The 21,589-nt window shown below is 41.5% G+C and overlaps 1 protein-coding gene across 1 annotated transcript in view; it reads left to right on the forward strand.

Moving 5' to 3' along the window:
• Positions 1-11,127, forward strand: part of COL28A1 (collagen type XXVIII alpha 1 chain) — a gene marked incomplete at its 5' end in the record, with an annotated part of 61,207 nt that extends 50,080 nt beyond the window's left edge. The window contains 10 exon segments of the mRNA XM_084260291.1: positions 4,174-4,242; positions 5,374-5,454; positions 5,544-5,579; positions 5,702-5,738; positions 6,020-6,162; positions 6,164-6,578; positions 7,283-7,470; positions 8,274-8,481; positions 8,937-9,113; positions 10,017-11,127. Of these exon segments, the coding sequence (XP_084116417.1) occupies positions 4,174-4,242; positions 5,374-5,454; positions 5,544-5,579; positions 5,702-5,738; positions 6,020-6,162; positions 6,164-6,578; positions 7,283-7,470; positions 8,274-8,481; positions 8,937-9,109 (1,350 nt within the window). The 3' untranslated portion in view covers positions 9,110-9,113; positions 10,017-11,127.
• Positions 11,128-21,589: the final 10,462 nt, after the last annotated feature.

The raw sequence follows: 21,589 nt of genomic DNA on the forward strand, positions 1-21,589 counted from the left end.
TCCTATTACTGTTGTCACTGCAAATACATTTAACCTGGACAAAAGTCTCATCTCTGACACGTGTCACTGATATACCTAGATTTACAGGATGCTCCAAAGAAAACATCCAGGTTTTTCTCTGGATGCCCTTGTAAAATACAGTGACAGAGATCTGCCACTTCAAAATAAGTGAAACACCACATATAGGGTTAGAAAAGAAATTAGCCAGTCTTCCACATACTCTTCATCAGGTTTTTATTCACCCAGTTCCAGCCATAATCACGGCTTCTCTCCTTATCAGGAGAAGCACAAACATGGTAACGTGTTCTGAGCATTCAGTTAATAAATTGCATTTTCATAAGTGTGTAGAAGAAAATTATTAAAACTGAAGGCCCTAGAGAACAGCACCCAAATTTCTCCTATTTCTTTTAAATCAGTTTCCTTAAAGTTAAGCATATGATTGAATATTTCCCTGGATCAGGAGGAATGTCCTCAGCTCTCCAACTCTAGATCATCAAACCACCAGCAATTCAGTAAGGGAGGGCATTGTTTTAGTTGGGTTAGGAAAGATACCTCTCCGTAGTGCAGTGGTCTGTAGCTACTAAAGCCACCAGGGCATCTGTGGACAAAATAGGTATTTGCTAGAAAACAGACACACTGAAACAAACTGACCAAAAAGATCATTAAAAAGTCCCTTGTTGGCAAAATGTTTCAGAGGAGAACCGTTATTTGGTTCAGTGTGGTTCATACAGACTTTACCAATTCCTTCTGAATTTTTGTTCAGTATTTGCTCTGATTCCAGCTTCAGTGTCTTCCATTTTTATACTCATGTTCAATCATTTCCCTTTTTTTCTTAGACACAGCCCTTCCTTTTTCCACTGTGAGGTGTTTCACAGCATAAAAACATACTTTACTACATTCTTTTTTTCCTTCTCATTGTAAAGCTCTCTTTAACAGTTTTTCTCTTCTCAGGACTTTCCTAGACAGAGTTCTCTGCGTGGTTCATGACTGTATATATTTACCTTTGGTTCTGATCCATTTGCAGTTTTGTATGCAGTTTTTTCTATATTACTTGTTATCAGCAACCGCAAAGCTATTACCTATTTTCATGTGAGGAACTTCTTCTTTTCTTTTCTTTTCTTTCTTTGCTGAATCTCTGAGGGTTCCTTGCTCTCTGCAAATAAATTCTGCCATCTCTGTTTGTCTTTATGGCATAGGGAAACTATTTCCTGCCTGGCTTTAATAGGCATTCCTAATGTGTTTCCATAATCTAATACTTTTTCTATATATTTTTAATCTAATTTTTTTTCTGTTCCTGAGAAAAGCTAAAGGTTAGTCAAAAGATACACATCTATCTAGCTAGCTATGAATCTATCTATCTCTATGCAGATACACAGAGTTTGGGATGTTATGTTGACACTGCTATGAATAAATATCCAAAGCATGTTTTAGAAGTGTAGAGATCTCAGTTTAATCATGGAAGTTTTCAAATGGAAGAATACAGCCCACTGACACACACTGTTGTCAAAGGCATGTTTGTGATGTAAGGATGTGGAATTTAGGGCTGTAATTAGGAAAGTAACATTTAGGGATGTAATTAGGATAGTAACATGCACTCTGGCTATGGAAGGTCTTTGCCCTTGTGTTTGAAACCAAACCTGTAATGATGGGGTAGATCAAACTCAGCTGGTGGTGTTTCTGTAGCATTCCATGAGTTCTATAGTTACAGACTTGACATTTAAATTTCTTTCCATTAACAATCACTTTTTAAAATTACAATTATAAAAATTATAAAATTCCTAGGAATTACTTCTTTCTGAATAACTCTGGCTGCTGTCTTCCTCCATATGCTGATGCTTGTTGAGCTTCTGTCCATCTCTTTTGTGTCCTTTTATCTCTTCACAGCCATGTCAATCTTCATCAGCTTAAAGCTACTATACCCCTGTATTTGAACTATCAATATCAGTCCAAGGATTTTTTTTTAATATATGCATAGAGCTCAGCATGACTATGGTAAGAACAGAATGTCAAAAATGAGGAGGTTTTTTAGTAACTTTATGTTGAAAGCTACATTCACGGGTCTTCTTTTTTATGCTTGGTTTCCTTTCAAAACCACAGTCTAGACATTCTCAGATCTGCACTCAATTCACCGAATGACTTTTTTACATAGAAGTCTGCTTATTGATCAGTAACCTAGCAGGATATTAGGGTCAGGGATCCAAGGGTCTGCATCCTTACATGCATACCACTTCAGGCTTTCTGATAAGACTGATGGTCAAGTTTGAATCTAATTATGTACAGGGATCGAACTGGCAAAGCAGTAAGTATTTTAAAATTCTTGCTTTTTACTAAATGTTCAGTTCAGTTTTGGCATCTGTGATAAATCCTTCATGTGTTGATTGATTGCATAAGTAGCAGAAGCAGGATTTGGTTTTGCAGTTGACATTTTAAAGGATAAAACTCATACGTGTGTGCCTGTGAGAAATGTCAGCTGTACAGCTATGAACTTTGCTAGAACAGTAGGTAACATTCATGTCTCATTGCCTGAACCCCCTCCTAGCAATGTCAAATGGGCTGTGACAAATGGCAGCAATAAATCTGTACTTTTGTTGGATCTGACATTTATTAACAGTGAAGGAATACACAGCATATCCCAAGTCCAGTTCACATGTATGTGCTCTGCAGATCTGCAAAGGCATCAATCAGGAAGCTGCATGATGCCCCTGGCCAGGACAGATAGCCAGTCCCAGTGCTGGACCACAAGCACCAAAATAAGCTGGCAAGCTGTTGCACTATGTTGAAAAGCCATTTGCATTAATAACTTGCACGAAGACCCAGGAAGCACTATCCTGCTAGCAAGTGACTTAAAGTAAATTAGATTAAATAGTCTCTGTGCGTTCCTACAGCAGCACAAAATAAATTACCTTGTGCATCCCGTTCCTTAGGAATGTTTCCTATCTGCAGGAAATTACATTTTCTACCCCCACCCCCACCTTGGGAATCAGCTATGTTTCTCTTCCAGTCTCCAGAGCCTACATCACAGTGTCTGAATTTTTGCTGCTGTAGGAAACTGAGAAGAGGGGAAGGGGGGCAGTTCTGCTTACAGAGACAAGCGGCTGCCGGTTAGCAGGTCAGTGATCGGTAGCCCCCATGTCAAGCAGAGCATTTTAGCTCCCCACGTTGAGGCTCCTGCAGTAAGGCAGTGCTCCAGTGGAGATGTGAACACTAAGTTGGACTTCAGTAAGTACCTTTGCCTAGTAAGATGAGAAGGCACCCATTTGCAAGCAGAAGTTCCTATCTCGGCAGGATCTCCATCAAATAAAACTAACTAACCTTGTCCTTGGACCTTGTATGTTAGGTTTGGTATAGGTGGTGACTGCTCCTGATTGCTCTGGCATGCTCTGGAGCTGGTTTTGGTATCTCCCCCAGGCACTGCCTTTATGTGAATTGTGTGTGTGATGTGAATTATGACAGAGCATTTATGTACCAAGGAATATAGTTGCCTCTAGCTGTGTTTAAAATGTATACAGCAGTTGATCTGAAAGAAATAATTGTGTTACCCTGTTAAATAAAGCAGGAAAGTTCCTGGGAGCCAGATGCAGTGAAGGATTTTCTGTATGTATTTTGTAACTGCTGTGTTTTATGACATGCTGTATGCCCACACTGCTGGCATGAACATGCTATTCAAGTCTGTGTGCCTGCAGCAGGGCATGTGTAACAAATCATTATAAACAAATTTGAACTTTGTGTCTGCACTGATACTGTCTTTTGAAGTATCACATTGTGAAAAGTAGACATGTCTTTTTATTTACTTAAGATCGGAAAAACTAAGTCAGCCCTGCAGAGATTCTGGGTGTGTGCTTCTAGAGAACCTTTGTGTTAGACCTCGATTTACTGCCTGTAGACTGGATGAGTCTTGGCCTCAGTGGCATTACTTTTGTCTTTCATCTGTTTCATTTAATTAATCAGGAATAAATTCTTCATCATATACTTCATAAAACTTATGTGTGTTCTGAATCCTGATTAATAAGCAATTGACTTATTTCTCCAGCTCTAGGCCATCTCACTCTTGAAAACAATTGCATAATTGAAATATCTGGGTTTTTCTATGATGCAAAATGTTATAAAGTGAATAGATAAAGCACAGATTTTACTTTAATTCTCAGTTAAACTTCCTTTCCATATGCTGTTCAGGGAGAAAAAGGAAACCAAGGTGTTCCTGGACTAAAGGGGTCAATAGGAATTGGCCTTCCTGGACCAAAGGTAAATCCTAGGTTTGCAGTAAGAGAAAAAAAAGGTAATTTTTTTCTTCCTTTTTTGGTTATTTGGTGGGAAAGGTCTTTGAAGATAAATAGAAGGCAAAGAAATGCCTTGTATAGTGCACAAGGTAAGTGCTTACCTCTTATTGTCAGCTTCGGATTCTGTGAAAATCCTAATGGCCATAAAGAACCTGGGTCTGAAGTAGGAGCTAGAATGAGGTCATACCTGTTAGAGGGAGAATAATATTGATGAATTTATGTATTCAGTTATCTTATCTATTTTTCAGTTATTGCAAAATGTCCTTTTATTTGCTAAGCAGGTGGTGTCTATGGGATTCCATTGGCTGGGTAATGTCAAGGAATAATATCAAAAGGGACAGTGATCTAAATACTATTCTAAGGTTTAAAGTTTCAAGTGAAATGTAAGCTTGTCAGTAACTTCCAGAGAGAAAGAAATAAAAAACTGTCCTGCTCAATGTTGTTCTTGGAAGAAATGTCTAATTTAGAATCTGATTCTTTTGAAGCCTGCATTAGCGGAAAACTCTTGAAACACAATGATGTTGAACCCTTTCTCTTTTTAGAAATCAAAAATTCTTGTCATTTGAGGAAACAAGTGTGGAATTGCTCCTAAATGTGAAATTACATATTTTTCAATGGTTGTAACAGTCCAAGTGTGCCTTTTCCTCTGTTCTTTGCAAGTTTCCAGTTTTTCATGTGGGTTCTATGCAAAGCTAGTGTGAGTTTCAGCACATTGGCTGATCTGAGGCAGTTTCAGCTCTCTGTAGGTCTGAATTAACATAGGTCCAGTATAAACATTGCTCTAGAGTTCAGGAAAATATAAGAAGAGTAAAAACTTATAAATTCTCAACATTTACATAAAGATGTCTTTACCCCTCACTCCTATACTAAGGTAGTTTTTCCTCAAAATTTCTTAAGGTGTTTTTACTGCCCATCTTGCTTTCTCCAAGATTTTGCTTTCAGGTGGTCTCTACATAATACATAAAAGATAATCCAGCCACACAAAAATAAAACCATCAGAAAGTTAGCTTTAAAAGCTCATTGAACCATAACTCCAGCTTGAATATCAGCAAAACTGGAGTTACTGATTGTGTTGAATATGGTTGTTTTAAATTAGGGAGACTATGGAGAGAAAGGTGATCCAGGGAGAAAAGGTGCCAAAGGAGAGATTGGAGACCCAGGACCTCCAGGACCAAAGGTAAAATAGATTTTCGTGTTATTTAATTTTACACAATATAAATAAGACAGTTTTGTCTTTTGGTAATTATCTGACTCTCATGTTTTTAGGGAATTTGGGGAGAAAAAGGTGAACCTGGTCTTTCAGTAAGTATGAGTTAATTTAAAAGAATTTCTGGGAATAAAGGTTATGTGATGTTACATGGGGTGGCTTATGGGGCATTCTTAAAACAACAGCAAACAGCAAATTAACTAATACTCTTTTTCAGAGAGAAGAAGTTATCAGACTTATCAATGAAATATGTGGTAAGAAAAAGGTGCAATAAAACACACTAAATTTATATTGACTGGATGGATTTGTCCTCTGCATGTTGGTATGTAAGGATACTGTTTGTGTGAAAATAGTGCTCGCTATGTTGCCAGAGCTATACTGGAAGTGATTTGGTCCAGCTCTGTTTCTATTTATCAGTGTCAGTAACTATAAATTAATTCATTAATTGAGCTTTAACTGACTATAAATCTGATACCTGGGTTCATGTTTTTGAAGGTGGATTCTCATAAAATGTCTGAAATGTTTATTCTTCTAGGTTGTGGTATCAGATGTAGAGTGACACCGCTGGAAGTAGTGTTTGTCATTGACAGCTCAGAAAGCGTTGGACCAGATAACTTCAATGTTATCAAAACCTTTATGAAAACAGTAATTGATGATTTATCAGCCAGCCATGCTGCTTGCTACCCGCATTGGCATTATCAACTTCAGCCATGAAGTCAAGTTGGTGTCTTCTCTGAAGCAATACTCCAGCAAAGAGTACCTGAAATCAGCCGTTGATAAAATGCCCTACTTAGGAGAAGGCACATACACAGCTTCTGCTATCCAAGAGGCCATTCAGCTATTCCAGGCAGCACGCCCGACAGTAAGGAAAGTGGCTGTTGTAATAACAGACGGACAAGCAGACACTCGGGATAAAGTACAACTGGAGGCCGTAGTCCGGGAGGCCCACACTATGAATATTGAGATATATGTCATAGGGATTGTTCAGAGGACTGATCTTCACTATGATGATTTTCTTAAAGAAATGCAGCTCATTGCAACAGACCCTGATGAAGAACATGTCTACCAGATTGATGACTTCGTGACACTTTCAGGTAAAAGAAACTATTTTAGTAAGAGGAAATTTGAAATAAGCATGTAAGAGAGTTTGGCCTTTCCCATCGCACCTTATGTTTCTCTTTTGAATGCAGCTCCTCTGTTTCTTTTCTTCTCTGGTAAAAATTTGGCCAATTTTTACCCCTTGGAGAAACAATAAAACACAATGAACAGCAGTTTCCCAGCTGAGGCCTTCTTTGGGGTGCTCCTTTTGTGTGAGAGCTTGCATCGGCTTTCCTTTGCAGCCCTTTTGTTCTTGGCCACAATGACATCTCAAAGAGGTGCAGATATCCTTGTACCTTGACACAACATCTCTGTCTCTTTCTCTTTCATATGGCTCCTGATTCTAGGAGACAAGTGGTGAAGCACTATGCAAGGGAATTGGGTCTGATAGTACACTGTGTATTTCACACTGTGGCACCTCTGCTTTCCTTCCCTGTTTCTTTTTCTTCAATGTTGAGCTACTACTTCTACTTAAAAAATGGACTTGGTATTTTTATCTGTTTCATTTTAAAAGAACAGAAGTGTCTTAAAATACAATACTTCATTACTTCTTGTTTCCATTTTGATATAACTTTAGAAGATGGTCTTTCACAAGTTATTATTAAAGGTTTAGTGTTAATGCTGCACTAAAAACTTGTGAACTTTTATGACTTTCTGTGATTCCCCTTAATAACTTACATTATTTTGTTAATCTTTTCAGCTCTTGAAAATCAGCTGTTAACAAAAATCTGTGAGAATGTGTCTGATGTCTACACCAAAAAAGATAATATTTTTTCTTCATTTCCAAGTCTGGAATCTAAAATGTCTAGTGAAGTTATTAACAGCCTGTTACCTAAAATTACTGATTCGGAGATCTATGTGCTCCCTACAGAAGAAACTAGTTATACAGTAAGTAAAGAAGTAACAGTTATCAAATGTTTTTAACAGATGCATGTCTCTGAGTTCAGATACTCTTTATTTGACCATTCACCAGTCTTCTAATATGCAAGTAAGTATAATTTGGCAATATTCTTAATTTGAAGAGCTGTGTTGCCTTCTTTACATTTTTACCAAGGTAAACTCTGAAATTCTGTTGATTAGCAACTGGCTGTTAGCTAGAAATGGGGAAAGGGGCAATTTACCACTTGGCTCGATAACATCTGTGAGGCAATGTTATTATTAGTTTCCTGTAACCCAAGTTTTGGAAAGTTTTGCTGTACTCAAGGGATTCCACATCTACAAAGATCTTTGGAGGAGCATAATGTACATATGGTTTTCTATCCATAGCAGAACAAGTGCCATGTTCCTCCTGCCTGCCATTTTCCATTTCTTGACAGACCAAAGGTGTCAGATCATTCCCAGTGAGCGTAGCAGAAGTTAAGCAGCACTGATTTACCCCACTGTTCTTGCGGGTTTTTGTTTCACATTACAGACCAAGTCATGCCTGAAATTTTGCTTCAGCAATTAATTCTGCTTAGTGACTAAATGAAAAAGCATTACTTAGCCTTCTTTTCACTCGGCTCTCGATGTCAGAAAATGCTTTTATTACAATTATGGTCACCTACCGTGTAATCACAACAAAGAGGTCCAAATCCCCCTGTCACTATTGCTTAATAACTTGCATTGGTTTCCTACATAGACTCTCAAACCTTCATCTTAACATCTAAGCCCAGACAGAATTTCAAGTTACAAGATTTTGACCCCTTTTGCAGGTTAGTCCACCACATACTGAGCCACTGCCATCTGCTCGGGATCACACTGCGACCACCTCTGCTCACAGAGAATCAGAATTTCCCCCGTTTTATGAGATATCTGAAATCAGACCTGAGAGTCCCGTTATCACTCCGTTGTTCAATGTAACTGCTGCTGAAGGTCACCACCTAATCGTACTGCAACCACAGGTAGCAACAAGCCAAAAAGGTAAGTAATAGATGCTTGTCCTCAGGTATTGGGTAGCCAGTCTGCACCAAAAATAATCAACCAGTAAAACCCACTCACTCCCCCCAATATAGTTACTAGATTTTATTGTCTTTTGTTTTTCTGGATGCTCTGGCTTCAGGTACCATGCACAGTGAGAGTCAGTTTCAAACCTAGATGACAACCTTTTGTACACCAGTTGTGTGCTTGGTATTTAAATTTAAGCTTGGTTCTTAGATCAGGAGTTAGGTATTCTTGTTTCAAACTGACCCTGTATTTGTTTAGATCTGTTCATTAATAGAAATGGAATTTAAATACAAATTTAAGAGAGACATATGTACTCACAGGCACTGCAAGGGAAAAAAAAAGTGGGGTGTTTTTCTTACTGAAGGAGGCTCTTCTAGATTAATGCAACTTAGCCCCAGGTTCCAAGCTAACTTTTACTGTTTTGCTTTCAGATCCGAGGTGTTTTGAACCTCTGAAACCAGGGAACTGTCGGAACTACGTGGTGAAATGGTATTATGACAGCAATGGCAATTCCTGTGGCCAGTTCTGGTATGGAGGTTGTAATGGTAACAACAATAGATTTGAAACAGAAAAAGAATGTCGAGAAACCTGCATTGATGTGTGAATAAGTAAGTTGTCTCCATCTGGTCCTCCTTCAATCACCTCTTTTCCAGGCAAAACAGATTTTGTCAGTTTATGTGTCTCCCATACTATACATACATATTGTATTGTCTTCTGTACCTTTGATCATGGTATACAAGGAGATCTCTTCTGCAACGGTGGGACCAGAAGTGCACTTGGTGGTCATGGATTTATGCAGTGACTCAGTGAGGTTTTCTACTTTGCTCTCTATTCCTTACCTGACAGTTTCTAACACTGTATTTGATTTTTTACAGTATTCTGGGCCAGGGGTGATTTTTTTTAATAGATCATAATCCCAAGACCTCATCTATAGGATAAACTGAGAATCCATTATATATGTGAATTTAGAATGCTTAGAAACTCAATTTTCCTTTACCACTCACAAGCTACGCAGCCAATATGACAAGGTGGTCTCTTGCAATCCTTTCCTTTGCTACTTCAGAGCAACACAGTATGGTCACAAACTTTTGTCACCTCACATTTTATTCCCTTCTGTAGATCACTTACAACTACACTGAGTAGGCCAGACCATAGCACACATCCTCCACTGACTGGGTATTCCCTTCCCTTTATTTTCTTCTTTTCACCGCTTATAAATATGAAGACCTCCCCTGTCAAACCAGTGTGACTTTCCTTTGGGGAGGGAACTTTACATTTCAGAAATCCATGAGGACTGTATTAACTGCCTTCAGTCTCACATTTGGCAAGTGAGGAGTGGACTTCAGAGAGTTTGCTTATCAGTAATAACTTCCTTTACAGAAGCCATGTAGCATCTCCAATAAATTCTTTAAATACTTTATTTTTCAGTACAGGAAAATTGTATTGAGCTGCAGCGTGTTTGGCTTCTTTAAATGTTTCAAGAAAATGAATCAGTTCCTTATTTCTTCTAGGAATGCCTGTTGGTAGGAATTTTTCAAGATGGATGTTCACACGTATGGAGGAAGAAATGACTGAGAAGAATCCAAAACAATGTGTTAACATGAATATATTACTACCATGCTCTACTGCTTTCCCACTATGGTATTCATATAGATTCCTGTATAACATATGTTACATGCAACACTATATCAGTAGCTTACAATCACATGTACACACACAGGGGAACATACCTTTCCCTCCAAATTTATATTAACTCGTTACTACTACGTGTCACAATAATGAAATTCTGGTTTTAGGGTTAAAATGTCAAAAGTGTTTACATTTAGCATTTAATGATAGAGGTCTCTTATTCTTCTGGAAGAAGAGAAGTGAGAGGTAGGTGAGAGGGACCTGGGGGGTCCTGGTGGACAGCAGGGTGACCATGAGACAGCAATGTGCCCTCAGGGCTAAGGAGGCCAGTAGCATCCTGGGGTGTATTAGAAGGGGTGTGGTTAATAGGTCAAGAAGGGTCCTTCTCCCCCTCTACTCTGCCCTGGTGAGACTGCACCTGGAATATTGTGTCCAGTTCTGGGCACCTCAGTTCAGGAAGGACATAGAACTCCTTGAAAGAGTCCAGTGCAGGGCCACCAACATGATTAAGGGAGTGGAACACCTTCCTTATGAGGAAAGGCTGGGGGAGCTGAGCCCCTTTAGCTTGGAGAAAAGGAGACCGAGGGGTGACCTTATTAATGTTTGTAGGTATGTAAAGGGTGAGAGTCAGGAGGATGGAGCCAGGGTCAGTGATGGCCAGCAATAGGACAAGGGCCAACAGGTGCAAGCTGGAGCACAGGAAGTTCCATGTGAATATAAGGAGAAACCTTTTCACTGTGAGGGTGACAGAGCACTGGAACAGGCTGCCCAGAGAGGTTGTGGAGTCTCCTTCACTGGAGACATTCAAACCCACCTGGATGCATTCCTGTGTGATTTAGCCTAGGTGATCCTGCTCTGGTAGGGGGATTGGACTCTATGATCTTTCGATCTCTTCCAACCCCTAACGTTCTGTGAATAAAATATGCTCTAGTTTTAAACAGGAGTAAGTGGTTCCTGAAATTAGCTCTCTTAATATGGCATTTAGAAACATACATTCAGATTTCCATTAATTAGAGTACCTCTTTGGAGTGTAAATACCACAGCTATAAGTAATGGGGGGGGGGGGGGTGGTGGTGTGTCCCCCATTAAAGCATATTTGGATTAACCTCAATATAATCTTTTCACTTATAAAGGTGGGAGTTTCATTCACAATTACATGAAAAACAGGATTCTTCATGTCCTTTAGGGTAGTCAGAACACTTCAGTTTCTCAGGGCCTCTGTGTTAAATAAAAAAAAAGGTACTTCACTTTAATATATGCCATTACTTTTTTTTAAAAAGGGAAAAGCACTGAAAAATGTATATAAAGATTTCTTATAGCCTTTCTACTTGTAGCCATAATGCTTTGTGAAGGTATTGTTAAAACTGAAAATGACTTGCGTGTGATTAAAATGGGAAGCAATGCCTGATGCAGAGTCCTGCAGTGCTGTTTCTTTCCAGACCACAGAACTAGTATCTACACAGGCAGCGTGGACAAGTCTTGGTATGTTTAAACAGTTGTTTGCACAACTCCTACCACCCCCACATAAGCAAATGATCGCAGGTAACACGCAAAATGAACCTGTGTACAGCAGGTAAGATGCAGACTTGAGGTTCTATGGAAGGACATGCTTGAAGTACAGTTTAAAAGCTTTTCATTTTTTTATTTTCTCAAAAATTCATTCCCTGTTAGAGAGTTTGAAATCAGAAAAGAAAAAAACTGACAACAGCCCACAGAAAAACATCCTGCTTTTACTGTACTCAGAACTATATGATGATGACTCAGAAAAAAAACAACCCTGAGGGCACAATTAACTTCTGTTTGCCATGGAGCAGCACAACTCCAGGACATTACCTTGTGCTTTGTATCCTGTGTTATCATGAAAACGAGTAGACTTGATGGCTTAGAATGAAAGTCAAGCTGTCCAAATCAAGAACTAGTTTCCTTTCACAGAAAAAGAAATCCAGAAGTAAAAATTTGACACAACATTTATTAAGTCTGATAGGGTTTTGCCTCAGAGTATACTACAAATGCTGTAGACTCTTGTGGTAAATAAAACCAGCTGCATACAAAACTGGACATAAGCAGCAAATAAAATAAAAGGTCAAGTAAAAGGTTTTGAGCAGATGAACTGTCTACTTGTGGCACAACAAGATCATGGAAAGCATTAAACTACTCTTCAGTGGTAAATCCAGTTTTATCACATCAAGAGTATCTGTGCACTGGAGACCTTTAGTAGTGAACAGAAGCCCAAAACAAGAGGGGAATAAAGACAAAGTTTAGGAAAAAAGAAGAGCAAGTGGGACAAACACAATGATGCTTTTGCATCAGCTGGGAAAAGTGGATTTGAAATATAAAACATAAGAAAATGTCACATTCTGTCAAATATGAATTATATATTAAGAGAATTTTTTTCTAGGCTAGGTCTCAGAATTAATTTCAGTTAGATGACAGAGGCAAAGTAAGAAATATTAAAACAAAGAGGCAGTGCAAACATTTGTGAGGAAAAATCAGAACCATCAGAAGAAGAAAAAAATTATCTGAATAAAAAACAATTCCCCAGCATCTGTCCCCACCCCGAAAGGACCCTCAACCTGCAGCAGCCTGAAGTTGATAACAGCAAGTGTGACATCCTCCACTTCAGCAGGAATAATCACTGCACTGAGCGAGGCAAGCATGTTGTGTAAGTTGGCGATGTCGATGGATGTAGATAATTAGAGAGGTAGGATGAAAGTAAGTAGGTAGATACAGGGTTAGAGATACATATCCAGATCAATATGCAGAGAAAAGATCTTTTCATCCAGAGAAGATCAAAAACTTGCACAGTTTAACTCTACTGTAGATTATTGATAGCTGTAAAAAAAACCACCAACCTCTGAATCTGAGTGTATCAGATTCCAAGATCCTGGAAAGCCACAGGAGCAAAGCTCACTGGAATTGCAAGGAAGCCTTGGTATCTGCAGGCTCTTTCAAGTTTATTCTCATCTTCTGTGCCTGGGCAGTTGCTTCGGAGTAGGATTTGCTGTTGTGTTCAGCTTCAGATGTCCTGACAAAGAGATATGTCTTGTCTAAGAAATATTCAGGGTAATGAATTTGGGAATAAATGTTGAGATGTAAGTTATGGGTTGCCAATAATATCTTTCATAATGTTTAGTGCAAAATTTTCTGGTAAAGTTGACAACTTTTAGTAAGTACAATTAGCAACACCATTTGCTTAACATGGATTCTTCTAAATTCAATCAAACCAGTGTGATCCAGCAGGTCACCATTTTCTTTCCCACTTCCATGTGGAGTTGTAGCAAAGAAACAAAAGTGAAGGTTATAAAGATGGGGGTTTGTTGTTTGGGGTTTTTTTTAAAGTTATGTGCTGTTCAAAACAGATCGTCCCGAAGGGAGCATCCTTTTCTGCTCAGGTCTTTCTGTGAACCCCCAAACTGCAAACTCTGAAGGTATCTTCTGACACTTACTAAACCGTGAACAGGCACGCAAATCCCAGCTGAAAGCACAACTCTTCTCTGCATCAGTGTCAGCACTGACTGACAGCGTTGGCTCCTGTGTCTCCTCACCCAGCTCTGCATCCTCAAGGCTGCCTTGGATCATGATACCAGGAGAGGGCACCCCTTGCAACACATCTGCTCCTTTTTAATTGAGTGGATAAAACCATAAAAAGCCCTTACTGACTGAAAGCATTTCAGTTAACACTGGCAAACAAACCAACCCTTTATTTACATCACAGGTGAATTTTAAAAGCAAGTCTAGTTTAACCATTAAATCTTTACATCTGCTACACCAGGGTAACTGCTATACACCATAAAACCCCCCAAATTGGTTGAGAATAACAGAGGCTTTTCTATAGAACTGGTTATTCTAAGGTGAATTCTTTCTCTGGCACCCTAGCTTCCAACACTTCAGAAAAAGACTCAGAAGATGAACAAGAAAATGGTGCCCTGTCTGCTCAGTGTAGAACAGCAGCAGCTTTTCACTTTGAGAAGCTCTACCAGCCTCTTGCTAACAACTATTCAACTGAATTCATCTTTTGCCTTAACCCAGTTCAGTCACTGTTTGTCCCTAGGGCCTGTTCAGACTCTTAAATAACACTCACTGTTATACTGTCTGCTCCCTCCATTTCTTCTACATCTTCAAAATTCCTCCCTGCTCCCCTAAATTGACTGAAGATACACAACATCTCCTGCACTGTGGTTTTAACATCCTTAGAAAACTGATTACCACGTTCCCTTGTTTGCAAGTTGCCTTCAAAGACACTCCTTAGGGGGGAAAAAAAATCAAAAAAGAAAACACTAATTGCATGGTTGAGACCAGCAGCCACTTTTTTTAAAGAGAAATTTTGGGACAGAAAAGACTTACTGCAGCATTCCTGCACTTTCTTGATTAGCTGCTTTCTTAGCTCTCTTGGTGCCATCTTCTTGTAGTTTTGTGTGGCTGGGTTCTGGTGGAGAAAGGGGGCTGCAGGGATGGTTTCTGCAAGAAGCAGCCAGAAACTGTCTGCAGGCTCCACAGAGCAAACACCAGCCAGTTCAAGGCCAAAGTCCTTGTTGACCAAGGTTGAGCCCATCAGCGATGGTCACAGCGTCTCTGGGAACCACATTTAGGAGAAAAAAAATGCAGGCAGCTGCATTTTGCCCCCAGAGAAGGGAGTGAGAAGATGTAAGAAACTGTGCAGACACCAAGGCCAGTGAAGGGAGGGAGGAGGCGCCCCAGGTGCCAGAGAGAAAGATGCCTCTGCAGCCCGTGGAGAAACTCATGGTGGAGCAGGTGTCCCCCTGAAGCCCATGGACAAAGACGAGACCCCCGCTTGCAGCCTGTGGAGAGGCCCCGTGCTGGAGCAGGTGGAGACATACAGAAGACACTGTGACTCACATTGGAGTGAGCCTCTGCCAGCACTTGCAGCCCGTGGAGACAGAGAGATGAGCAAGAGAGATCCATGCTGGAGCAGGTTTGTTGGGTGGAATCTTGTGACCCCGTTGGAGGATCAGGCTGGAGCAGTCTGGGCCTGAAAGACTGAGACGTATTCTATGATTTATGACTGCACCCCACAGCAGTGACCCACACTGGGGCAACTGGTGAAGAGCTGAAGCCTCATGGGAAAGGACTCACATGGGAGAAGTTCATGGAGAAGTCTCCCATGGGTGGGACCCCACGGTGCAGCAGGAGAAGGGTGTGAGGAATGTGCTCCCCCCCCCAGCTAAGGAAACCAACTTGTGAGGCTCTGACTGAAACCCCCATTTCCCCAGTCCCTGCCTCTCCTTGTGCCACAATGGGTGGGTGGGGAAGAAGGGAGCAAAATCATGACTAGAGTGAAGTCTGCTAAGAAGGGAGGGGTGGGGGGAGGTGCTTTAAGCACTTCTCATTGTCTGACTCTGGTCTCACTGGGTGTGCAGTGCAGTGTAACAAATCAGAGAGTTTTCTGTCCTTTATTCTGTGTTGAGTCTGTTTTGCTCATGATGCTAATTGCAGAATGATCTCTCCTTGTACTTGTCTCAACTCCTGAGCCTCCCAATATATATTTTCTCCCTTGTCCAGCTGAAAAGGGGAGTGATAGAGCAGCTTTGGTGGGCATCTGGCCTCCAGCCAGGGTCAAACCACCACATGTGTATGTGTGGCATACACTTGCAAAGACATCCAGCTCACACAGTTCAAGTTCTCACAGGTAGGTTGTTGACTTTTTAAAGATCTTTTATGTAAACCAAATAGTCTTTTTCCCCCCACCTCCAGTGAAACCTCAGTTCCACCTACAGGTAGAGCAACTTTCCCAAGATCTCCTGACACATGAACAACAGTAACTCCTGCCCTGAGGTCTTCGACACCCTCATTCTCCACTCATTTCTCCTGCAGCTTCTTATCACATCTCATTTATAATCTGCTCCATCTCCTCAGACCTGTGTTTTACCTGTCTGGTCACAAAGCTCTTCCAGCTGCTGCTGAAGCTGAATTTGCAGCAGGTCGAGGTTTTGAAGTTGCAAAGGTAAGCAGACATCTGTCTCAGCTATCAAGCTTGGTAGCTAGACAATGCGCCCTTGCATTCATCTCACACTAGTTAGCCAGACAACTAACTTACTGGAGCTTTTTGCTTACAGGGAAGTCAGAGTCCATTTTGAAATGTAGAGTACAGCCTCACACAGAAATGTCACTCCTATACTCACAGCTCCATTTATAGAAAACATCTTCAGCCTGATGGTGACTATTTTTGAGTTTGCATACAAAATATACCCAGCTCCATTTACAGACAGAGTGACAAAACCCATCGTAGTTAGGGCAGAATTACAGTTGCCCCTTATGCCTCTGTGCTGACCTCTCTCCCCAGTGATTTGCATCCAGGTTCAGCACACTTCTCTGTGGGAAATGCTGGGATCAATAATGAACACACAAACGTGGGTCTTCTCCTAAAAGCAGGAGCTAAACTAAACATCATGTGGCTCTTGCCATTCAGAAACCTCTCCCCCCTCTCAAAAACAAAAAATCTCAACAAACAAACAGTAAGTGCTGTGCTCTTGTTCTCCCTGGTGATTTCCTGCATTGTCTCCAGCCACCAGTACCTTTGCTCTCTCATCAGCAATGACCTGTGTCCTGCCAAACGCAACAGGGCTCACCACTCTGCTTGGTGATTATTAAACAGGCTACCAAACCCTCCTTCCCAAACATACCTGTATCTTGTTGGGTGACAGCAGGTGTTTTGTGGTTTCTACCCTTTTCACTGGCCTGGACAAGGGGAGATGTATGAGGATGGCCTGAGCAGGCCGTCCTTCTCTAGAGAGTCTGCTGGTGTTTCAGGTAACGATCAAAAGGTCTGTGGGAAATGCTGCTCTTTGCCATGACCACTGCAGGCTGGTTCCCCAGACCACAGTGTGTGGCCATTTGCAAAGAGGACAAACATTAAAAACATTAAAGGAGAGAGGGTAAAGCAATCAGATCTAGATTTTCCTTTGCTTGAGGTATTTGAATAGCAAACTATAAGCAGAACTATTAGCAAAGCATTGGAAAATATTTTTTGTTATTTCCATAGAGATCCGCCAGTTGATAACAAATACTTGCTGAACTTTTCCAGCAGTCAACGGGTACCTATGCAGAACACTCCAAATTCTTGAAAGAGTACAGAAGACACTGAAAAATCAACAGATTCTCTCTTCCCATTTGTGCTCAGAAACACTTTCTATACACAAAGCAGAGGAGAATTATCAGGAGAAGTGAGCAGTGCATGAGCAGAAGCACAAAGCTCTGGTTTCTGCTTTAATACAAAGTATAGGGAACTTTGGAACTATAGTGACAGCAGAGGTAAGAACATGAATCAGCCTGTCAGTACCTCAGCACTGCTGTTTCCAGCCAATTTAAAAACAAAACCAAAAGCCACAAGACTTTGGAAATAGTGTCAGATGGAAAACACAGCAAACAAAAAAAAGCATAAATATTAACTTGTAAAGCCAGTGACACGAATCACTCAGAACAACCCCATAACTAAGTTGCTAAAGACCCAATCAGCGTTCTGGAGAGAGAGTAATTTTGTAACTATCCGTACAATTGTGGAATGCATCGCTATAATTTATAAATCACAGTGTTCTTTCATGATGCTCAAACAGAGGAATAAAAGCTCCCCCAGACTGAATAAGTGAATCTGTGCTTAAGCAGCAAAACCCTGAAAGAACTATGATTTATATTCAGCTAGTAGGCTTTTACTTGAGACAGCCCTAAATACCAGTGTCATAATTTCCAGGAGTTTTATCACAGCTTTTAGTAGGGACAGAATCACATCTAAGCCTTGAAACACAAATTTTTGAGCCAAATTCTCCTTAAGCTTGTCTCTTTCTTCTAACCAGCAACATGTTGAAATTCAGCCAAATGGATAAGGCTTTAACCCACCATCCATTGGGACTTTCTAACAGTAAGTAAGACCTATTTGAAAGCAATTTCTAAGCCAAAGGGCTCTTGTCCTTGTGTCACACTCTCAGCTTTCAGCAGCTGTAAGGGAGGGAGAAGGGAGATTTTTGCCTTTTATTGGCCTGGCAAAAGGGGTGTCTCCCACATCTGGCGCAGTTAACCCTGAGACATAAAGAAAACCATTTCTTATTGTGAAAAGAACAGTAGGTAAGGGTTTTGACAAGAACAAATCTGGCAATCACAAGGCTCAACATGTGAGTAAACAATTTCCCTCCCTAGAAAAGAGCTTTGGATTAGTTTTAAAACTGCTACAAGCACAGTTAAATCTGGGTACCACTGGCAGTGATTGGGCTCAGCAGCTTAAAACTTAGAGGAGACTTTAAAAAAATCCCTGGGAACATCACCCTTCAGCAGCAGGGCTGGGGACAAGGGGCTGCAGGGGGAGAGGTGCTCAGTGCCTGGAAAGCAGTGAGGCGAAGGAGGATTTCAGGGATTCTGTGGTTTGCTTGCTGCCTGCCGAGCACATGTGTGGGTGTGGAGAGCGGGGCTGGGGATGGTCAGGAGACATTTTTACCCATGGAAAGCAAAGAGCTGGTAATTCTCTGGAATTGGCCTTTTCATCTGCTTCTTGTTTCATTCCGGAAAACTCCCTAGTGCATGATGTTTACTCGAAGGACAGCTTTTATCAGTTTTAAATACATTGGAAATTAATAGGTAAAATATATTTTGGCTGACCAGAAGGGCTGCATTTCCCAATTAATTCAAGCATAATGAGATTCACATGTAAAAATCCAGCTTTGAGAATTAATATATTCTTTGCAAGGACCCTCGGGGAGCTACAGTCCACCAGGCTGCACGCCACAGAACCGTGCAGGACATAAGTTACTGGAGGCACAGGCTGCCAAAACACACATGCTGCAGCAATGAAGTATGTGTGCTGATGAAGGTGGTGCTGGGGGCAGGACTGTGCCCTGCCTGAAGGGAACGTAGCACACGCACTCAGGAATCGTCGGGTTTTGTTCTGGATGAACTGTACAGTACAGCCAACCCAAAGTCCAGGTCTTGCAGGACGTTCCAGAGCACACAGCTGAACCTGGGTGAGTGGAAACAGTTATCCCAGCCAGATCCTTGAGAATTCAGCAGTCCTTAGGTCAGGCTTTTTTGACCTTTTTTTTGGCGTGCTCAGTGATGCGGGAGATGAATTCAGAATTCGCCAGCTGGTTGAAGCTTTCCTTTCTGAAAGGAGAAAAACCACGGAACAAAAGTTCCCTGAAGTAAGTTAAAGTCAGTAGTTTAGGTTAACGTGGAGTAAAGAGGTTGTACTGGTCCCCAAGAACTTGTCAGGTCAGCCAGAAGAAACCCCAGCGTCTACACTGATGTGGCTGCAGTACAGTGCCCCAGTGACCACAGCTTTATCCTACAGTGCCACCAGGAGGAAACCAACAAAACGCCTCTATGAGACAAACATGGCAAGACATCAACAGGTTCTTACAAATCCTATGGAAGGAACAATTTCCCAAACTCAGCAGAGCAGCAATAAGCTGGGTGAGGACATCACTTGTCTTACAGCTGATGTTTGAACTGAACAGTGTGCAAACAGGATGTCAAGCGAATCAGATACTGAGCATTGCAGGGATGAGTCTTAGAAAGTATTTACACTGAAGCAGGAACAAGCAATATAGGTCGGGCCTAGGAGAGCTTTCTGGAAGTGCCCAGGGAAGTCAGGGCTCAGCAGGGTACCAGCAGTAGGCAGTGAGGAGCCCGAGGCTCCATCACCAGTGCAAAACCAGGTGGAGGATGCGTCATACTGGAAGTGACGCTGTTACACAGAAGCAGCCTCCACTCTGATCTACTTCTCCCAGTGACCTGAGGTTAAGGACTCTGGAGCTCGTGAGCTGGTGTGCAGGAGGTCTGAGACAGAGGTAAAACCTTTAGTCTCTGCTTTTGAACGGTGCCTCGATGCACACGGCATGACCTCTCCTGGACACAGCCTGGGGTACAAGCTGAGCTACCACCTTAACCCCTCCAGTCAGCTCAGCCTAGCAATGCCCCAACATACCTGTTCTCCATAAAGCTTTCTCACGTGACAGCTCTGAGGACAAGGCTCCATTCCTGCAATGTCATTTCACTAAACTAGTCTCTTTTTCCTTCTTTTTTTTAATTGGCATACTTTGCCCAGGGAAATATTTTTATTTTTATGTATCTTATCTGTTTTCTGTAGCATCCTGTTCTGTAATGAGTCATGTCCAGCTTTCAGAAGAGCAGCATCTATTCATCAAAAGGCAGCAATGTGAGAGGGCAGCATTAACATCAGATCTACAACTCGTTTGTTGTATAAACCTCATTCCAGCCATTGCATCAGGATCACTCTCACTCTCAGGTCTACACTGACCTCTCAAGACATGTTAGTAGCACACCCTGGTCTCCGTCTCCACCTGTTCTCAGGCACCAGCCAGTTAAAACAGGGTGTCAGGCATTTGTTTGGACACTTCCCTTTGTGGGTCCTGGTGTAAAGTTTTTGGATACTGGCTGGGTTTCTTTAGCCACACTTTCTTCTCGAACGTGGACAGAGGTGAAACCGCAGTGAAACACCTATCGGCATGACCATAGAATCACAGATTGTAGGGGTTAGAAGGGACCTCCAGATTTCACCAAGTCCAACCCTCCTGCCAAAGCAGGTTCCCTAGGACAGGTCCCACAGATAGGCATCCAGATAGGTCATGAATATCTCCAGAGAAGGAAACTCTACACCCCCCTGGGCAGCCTATAGTGATGCTGATCTGAACATCAAGGGGGAGTGTTTCCTACCTTTGGTTTCCTGTTCCTTATGGATTTACTTTGTCAGGATTACAAGTAATTCTTAAGCATTGGGCTTAGACACAGGTGCAGCCCAGGCCCCTTTACAACTTCTGTGTGGGGAAAAACATTTTGGATCCTGTTCTCCCTTTGCCTACAATAACTTTTTATGGCATGTTTAATAGCAATTACCTGGTAGCTATCAGGTTGGAAGCTTTTGCAACAGTGAGAGGAACTGTGCCAACACCAGGGTTAACCTTCTAGCTCTGCATACCAAGGAAACGTGATCTCTGAGTTCAGCAAGCAACAGACATGACTGCTGTACAGGAACAGAGGAGGCACCCATAAACCCCAGAGTACATTAACCAGGATACAGCACTGGCAGGAGAGCAAACAACCTACAATTAGCCTCTTACATGACAGCAGAACAGCCCCTTGCCCACGCTAAGGAAACAGGACACACTAGCATCCATTGGGGTGAATTTGTGAACATTCAGGTCTACGTTTGATAAAACAACTTGCACGCTCAGAGATCACAAAGCTTTACCTAAAATGAAGATGTCTGATGCATTATGAGTATCATTTACATGAATGTGTCTGAACAGAACAAGATGCACAAAACTCAACTTTGGAAGCTGGCAAAGATAAAGCTTGTAAAGCCCAAGCTAGCTGGCAGAAATGCTTTAAAAGCAGGAAGCTGCTGGTTAACCTGGCAAATGATATTCTAATCCGGGTAAACAGACACCGCCCATTCTCTGCTATAAACGGGGTAACATGGACCAGTCGGAAC

Source organism: Gallinula chloropus (assembly GCF_964237585.1).
Source record: "Gallinula chloropus genome assembly, chromosome: 2".
In the NCBI taxonomy this organism is placed as follows: Eukaryota; Metazoa; Chordata; class Aves; order Gruiformes; family Rallidae; genus Gallinula; species Gallinula chloropus.